Raw genomic sequence first — 6,589 nt, forward strand, 5'->3', positions numbered from 1 at the left:
TCCCCAGCCCCCCAGGAGCACTCTGCAAGGCTGCTAAAGGCTATGCACAGCCATTTTGGTGAAGGGAGCAGGGTTTTGGGAGGCAAAAAATGCTGTATTCAGTGTATAAGTCGCACCCAGATTTTCAGCCTCTTTTTTGAGGGAAAAAAGTGTGTCTTATACTCTGAAAAATATGGTATTTGTCTTTGCCTTGTGCTGTGCAAATCTAACTGTTATGGTTTGTAGATCTGTGGTTTAAAGACCAGTTTTTCTTGTAAATCCAGTAAATTCAGATTTCTTTTTACAAGATGTGCTAAACCAGCCACTGAAACAACCAACATCCATGTGTCATGAAATATGTATGTAGCCGGGGGGCGGGGGGAGAAGGAAGTAAAAGGGGGAGGTTTTGGTGGGAAGAGAAGGAGACAAAGCAAGAGGAGGAAGGAGGCATTTTTCTGGGGGGTAGCTGGAAGGTAAGAATAGGAAGGGATGCCTGGGGAAAAGGAGGCCTGAGAAGATAGGAAAAGAGGCTTAAGGGGGAAATGGAAAATGAGGCCTGGGGAAAGTGAGAGGGAGTGAAGGCAATAGGGAGGATAGGAGAGGATTCTGTGGGGCAAGCCTGAGGGAGAGAAGGGGGATAGCATAGGAGTGGCTTCTGTAGGGCAAGCAGAGGAATCCATGAAGGAGCAGAGGTGATGAAAGGAGAGCCTAACATGCGATTCAAGAGAGAGGCAGGAAGGGAGAGAGGGAGGAAAAAGGGCCAACCAGCCACATGAATACTATCTCATCATATGACCTGCCTGCTGGGAAAAGACTGACCATCACCCCTCCAGGTGACCTGCCTGCTGAGAGGAGACCAACCACTGCAATACTACATGACCCTGGCCAGTAGAGGTGCCTGAGCAAGAGACCACTGCAGACTGGCAACCATACCAAGAGGGCTAGGAGAACCTCGACTCCAGCAGCTCTTTTGGGGGGTAGTGCTACATGTACATTTAATCAAAGACTGTGAAACCTGTGGCCTTTCAGATATTGCTGAACTATAATTCTAAGTCCTATAATTTGCAGTATAGCAGAAATTGGAGAGTTACACAGATTTAACCAAAGAAGAGTAGCAAATATGAAAACAGGATGCAAAATTCTTCGCTTGGATAATCTGTATGCATATTATTACTGTATATACAGAAATATTTTAACTGTAGCAAGATAGAATAAAATAACCACATCACGCTTTTTAGTGTGCTTTGTTTTTCAATAAGCCTGATTGTCAGTAATTGTGACAAGAGAAAATACTTTTGCCAAAGTAGCTATTTGGAAGTCTTTAAAATCACACCAATTAGTTCCATGCTTATGAATAACTTTATTAGGTACATGGGCAAATCAGCATTTCATTTATTGATAAAACAACAAAGAAATTATTTCAGAAATCATAAAAACAGAAATGATTAATAACATAAATAAATATTAAATGATTATAGATTTTGAGATTCATAATAAAATCATAATTTAAAATATATAATTGTTATGGATTCAAGAATGGTCAATGACCATTGGTAATGTATATAGGATTACTGAGGACTTTTAGGACTATATTGATTTTAAAATATTATAATGCTTTCAGGTTGACATGCCTATTGAAAATCAGTAAATTGCACATTTCAACCTTGTCTGTTATATATTTGTGACAAATTCTTTATCAGATTTTATTTTAAGTAGCTTTAAGAAAAAAATCTCATTGGGAAATAAATCTATTTCATTCATTAAATTTTAATGGAATTGGAGGAGGGGAATTCTATTTATTACCTTCTATTTATAACTATCCTATATTCATTCAGTGTTCCCATTTCTTATATCATGCTTCCCACAAATCCATTAAGGTGAAAAGGCAGTTCATGCCTTTGGACAGTTGTAATTTTTCTCATTCAACATACATTTCAAATAATGTTGGCAGGTCAAGTTCTACATAACAGTATATTGATTTGTAAATCATTACAATATTGGAAAGATTAGAACACCATTATATTATCTTTAAAACACAAATATTTATTGGCATTACATAAAACAGAATGAACCTTTCATTTCTAATCTGAAAAAAGGCTGAATCAACAGAAAACTTCTGATTGTCTATTTGAAAAAAATCTTTTTTTTTGCTAGAAAGGCAGAAAACTCCAGTGAAAACAAACAGGAAGACTAGATGAACTTTGCATATCTGAAGAACTTGTCAGTAATTCTGGTTAGCTTCTCATATTGATTCTCCTGCTTTGCATCTCATCCAGTCCAGGAATCTTTGCTTCAGTATATGGATGCATCATCATATGGAGCAAAATGAGATGAATGCATTCTTGGGCTGGAGGGAGAGATTCTGCCATGGCAAGGGGACAATTGCTTGTACAGGAGTTTTAGGTGCCTTCTGAATTTCACTCCAACAAAGACGTACAGGATTGGGTTGATGCAGCAGTGACAGTAAGCTACTTTGCGACTGATATCAAAAGCAAAAAAGATATGATTGCGAGATTGACAGTCTGTCTCGATGACATGCTGAATAGACAAAACATACACAAAGTTAAACACGTTGTAAGGAGCCCAACTCAGGAAAAAGACCACCACAATAGCAAATATGAGTCTCACAGTTCTGTACTTCCTTTGAGACCGTGATCTAAGCAAAATTTTAAGCATTCCAATATAACAAGCTACGATAACAAGAAAAGACAGGAGGAAAAATGTTACTTGCAGGCTCATCTCTATCCTTTTCCAGATGAATGACTCTTCATATTCACAGCGTTGTTTGCCATGATCATCAATTATGACTTCAATAAAAATGATCTCAGGTACTGCAACCATTATGCTGCTGCTCCAAATGGCCATGCTTACCAGAATGCTACATTTTTTGGTCTGTGTTTGCATAGTTGATAAGGGATCAACCACAGCCAGGTACCGCAAAATAGTCATGATAGTGAGAAAGATGATACCACCATAGTAGCTGATAGAAAAGATAGCACTTACTGTCTTGCAGAGAAAATCACCAAAAATCCATCCATAATAATGATATACAATCCAGAAAGGCAGAGTGCATGAGAAGGTCAAGTCAGTGATGCAAAGGTTCAGGATGAAGAGGTTTGTTAAAGATTTGAGGTTTTCATATTTCATCACAATCCACAAGACAAGGCTATTTCCTACCAAGCTGAAGAAGAAGATCAGAGAATACAGGATGCAAGTAAATACAGCACTGAATCTGAAGGTCTCATCCATATTACAATAATTTGTTTCTATTGGAATGTAATCATACAATGTTGAATTTGGGGTCCATTCATTATAATCTGTTAGGTTAGTCATTTGGATTTGTTGCACGTTTTCTTACTTCTGCAACTGAGAGGAGTGTTTCTGAAACAAACTAACTAAAAAGTCTTGGTAATAGCAAAACAAAGAAAAGAAGAAGGAAATTATTCAATCACCTGCTATCCACTCATCTTTTAATTCCTAATACTGGGTTTCCCTGAAAATAAGACCTATCCCAAAAATAAACCTTAACATAGTTTTACAGGAGTGCCTAATATAAACCCTACTCCCCAAATACCCCTACTTAACCAACTGCACAGCTAGCTGCCCACCCATTTCACTGCTGACACAAGGTGAGGAGAGAGGGAGTGGAGCTGCCCCACAAGAACACTAGCTTACCTCAGAGACATCCCACCAGCCAGGACATGCATGCCCTGACAACTGACTTGTGGCAGCAGCACCATCACCCATGTGCAGGAGCTCACATGGCTGCTGGCCCACGTCTGATTGTTTGCAACCACAACAAAGCACTTGGCCCTGAGATAAGCTGCTTTGGGGAATGTGAGGCAATTGTCCCAGCCTGCCTCATGATTGCGGCACCGGCGTGTTGCTCAGCTTGCTCCCTTGCATCCATGAGCAAGCAGAAGAAGAGGGCCAGAGGCAGTGGTGGGATTCAATTTTTTTACTACCAGTTCTGTGGGCATGGCTTGCTTAGTGGGCATAACTTGGTGGTCATGTGACTGGGTGAGTGTGACTGGGTGGTCATGTAACTGGATGGGTGTGGGTTGGTAGTCAGGTAACTGGGTGGGCATAGCTGGTTGATCATGTGACCGGTTCGGTGTGGCCAACTTGACCACTCACGTCAAGGAGCCCCTTGACTGGCCTCTTCTCGCCTCAAAGGGCTCAATGAGATACAATTTCCCTGTCTATTTATTTACTACTACTGAACATGCAACATATACTATTTAATCCTATGCATATATATCATATGTGTACATACCGTATTTATCGGCGTATAACACGCACAGGCGTATAACCCGCACCTTCATTTTAAGAGGGAAATTTCAGGAAAAAAATTTAAATTTCAAATAAAGAACTTTGAAGTATGTACATTATATCGGCGGTGTATATGGTGTATACCAGTGGTGGGCAACCTTTTTTTTCAACTGAGCCAAATCTCGCCAAAACCACGATTGAAATTTATTTTGAGAGCCACATTTTTAAAACCGAAAATACATAGGATGGTACACTGTTTTTAGTTTCAATAAACTCTGGCATTTGAAGCACACAAGTCTTAAAGCTGTCAAGTTACAAGATCCTTGCATCCCGAACCCTTTAGGAAAAAAACCCCAAGGGGTCTTCAAACCTGACAGCTTTAAGACTTGTGGACTTCAACTCCCAGAATTCCTCCTCCAGTCACGTTGGCTCAGAAACTCTGGCATTGAAGCATGCAAGTCTTAAAGCTGTCAAGTTGCAAGACCCTTGCACCCCTAACCCTTTAAGAAAAAAAACCCCAGGGTCTTCAAACCTGACAGCTTGAAGACTTGTGGACTTCAACTCCCAGAATTCCTCCTCCAGTCATGTTGGTTCAGGAACTCTGGCATTTGAAGCATGGAAGTCTTAAAGCTGTCAAGTTGCAAGACCCTTGCACCCCTAACCCTTTAGAAAAAAGAAAAAACCCAGGGTCTTCAAACCTGACAGCTTGAAGACTTGTGGACTTCAACTCCCAGAATTCCTCCTCCAGTCATGTCGCGGCGACGTCATCTGCGTGGATCCATCTTCGGCTTTTTTCACAGGGGGCAGGGCTGCTGCTGAAGATGTCGACGAGCCCCTGCCGCCACCAGAACAACAGCTGCCTCCTCCTCCTCCTCCAACAGCACCACTACATTTGGAGTGAAGCCGCCAAAGCTCCCGCTGGCGCCCCCTCCACTCAGAGCACCGCGTTACCCCTGCTGCCTTCTCCACCGCCGCCATGCTTTTGAGAAGCCATGAGGCCTTTTTTCCCTGCTCCTGCCCCCCCCGCCGCCTTCCTACTGGCTCCCGCGGCCTCATGGCTCCTCAAAAGCACAGCAGAGGAGGAGGGGGCAGGGTAATGCGGGGCCCAACTCAGGTGCTCCGAACGGAGGGGGAGGCGCCGCTGCCATAGGCGGGGGTGCCGGCGGGAGCTTTGGTGGCTTCACCTCTGCCGCAGTGTCGGGTGCTGTTAGAGGAGGAGGAGGCGGCAGCAGATATTCCGGTAGCGGCAGGGGCTTTACTTTAGCTGCAGCGCCGGGCGCAAGCAGCTAGGATTGGCCACCCACAAAGGACCTCCTCCCCGGGCTTGCTTTCCTGGCGTCAGTCGCCCCGCGCTCACCAAAACAAGTCCGGGGAGGTCCTTTGCAGGCGGCCAGTTCTAGCCGTCTGCAAAGGACCTCCCCAGCCTCCGGCGCCTGTGACAGCAGAAAGCACTGCGTGGCAGTTGGAAACTGCTGCGTGGTGTTTTCTTGCTACCTGCGCGGGCGCGCAGCCGCGCACCTTAGAGGGAACAGTGGGAGGGAGGGGAGCGGGCGCCCGGCACACAGAAGAGCCGCATTAAAATGTGTAAAGAGTTATATCGGCGTATAACACGCATACATCATTTGCCCCCTATTTTTCGGGGGGAAAAGTGCGTGTTATACGCCGATAAATATGGTACATATTACATAGTATAGAGTGTGTTTAGGCACACAAAAGATGCATTATCTACTATATATACTATATTTGTATGTGCACGCACGCACGCGCGTACACTCACACAGCTCTTTGAAATTTATACACATTCAATTTCACTTACTGCATTTGGAAAAATACACTCAGAGTCCACTCCGTGGGGGTGGTGGGCAAAAGGCATGCTCCAGGCAATGGTAGGCGGGGTGGTGGTGGTGGTGACAGGTGGGGGATGGTGAAGGGCAGAAGGCAAGCTCCAGGCGGTGGTGAGTGGGAGTAATGGCAGGCAAAAGGCAAGCTCCAGATGGCAGCGACCAGGGGGTTGGTAGGCAAAAGGCAAGCTCCAGGTGGCAGTGAGCAGGGGGTTGGTAGGCAAAAGGCAAGCTCCAGGTGGCAGGGGCTGGAGGGGCAGGCAAAAGGTGAATTCCAGAGCGGCAGCAGCAGTGCTCTGGGAGGGCAGCCCTCTGGGCACTAGGAAAGTGCAGAGCAAGGAGTTGCCATTTTGGGTCCTCCCAGTCCAGAAAATGCTGCTGGCGGCAGAGCTTTTCTCTATCGCCCAGAGCACTTTCCTGATGGGAGTGAAGTCAGACCCAAGCTAAATTTTGCATTGGTACTAAAGATGCTTTCCCATTCCCAGCAAGAGCATCAG

General features: G+C 44.5%; 1 protein-coding gene across 1 annotated transcript; it reads right to left on the bottom strand.

The window, feature by feature from the left end:
* Nucleotides 1-2,179: 2,179 nt before the first annotated feature.
* On the bottom strand, nucleotides 2,180-3,312 carry XCR1 (X-C motif chemokine receptor 1; the record flags this gene model as incomplete). Its single annotated transcript, XM_081932741.1, has 1 exon — nucleotides 2,180-3,312. The coding sequence occupies one exon, from the start codon at nucleotides 3,310-3,312 to the stop codon at nucleotides 2,272-2,274; it is 1,041 nt and encodes a 346-aa protein (XP_081788867.1). The 3' UTR covers nucleotides 2,180-2,271.
* Between the last annotated feature and the right edge of the window lie 3,277 nt (nucleotides 3,313-6,589).

This window comes from Natrix helvetica (genome assembly GCF_964273705.1).
Source record: "Natrix helvetica genome assembly, chromosome: Z".
NCBI classification, from domain to species: Eukaryota; Metazoa; Chordata; class Lepidosauria; order Squamata; family Natricidae; genus Natrix; species Natrix helvetica.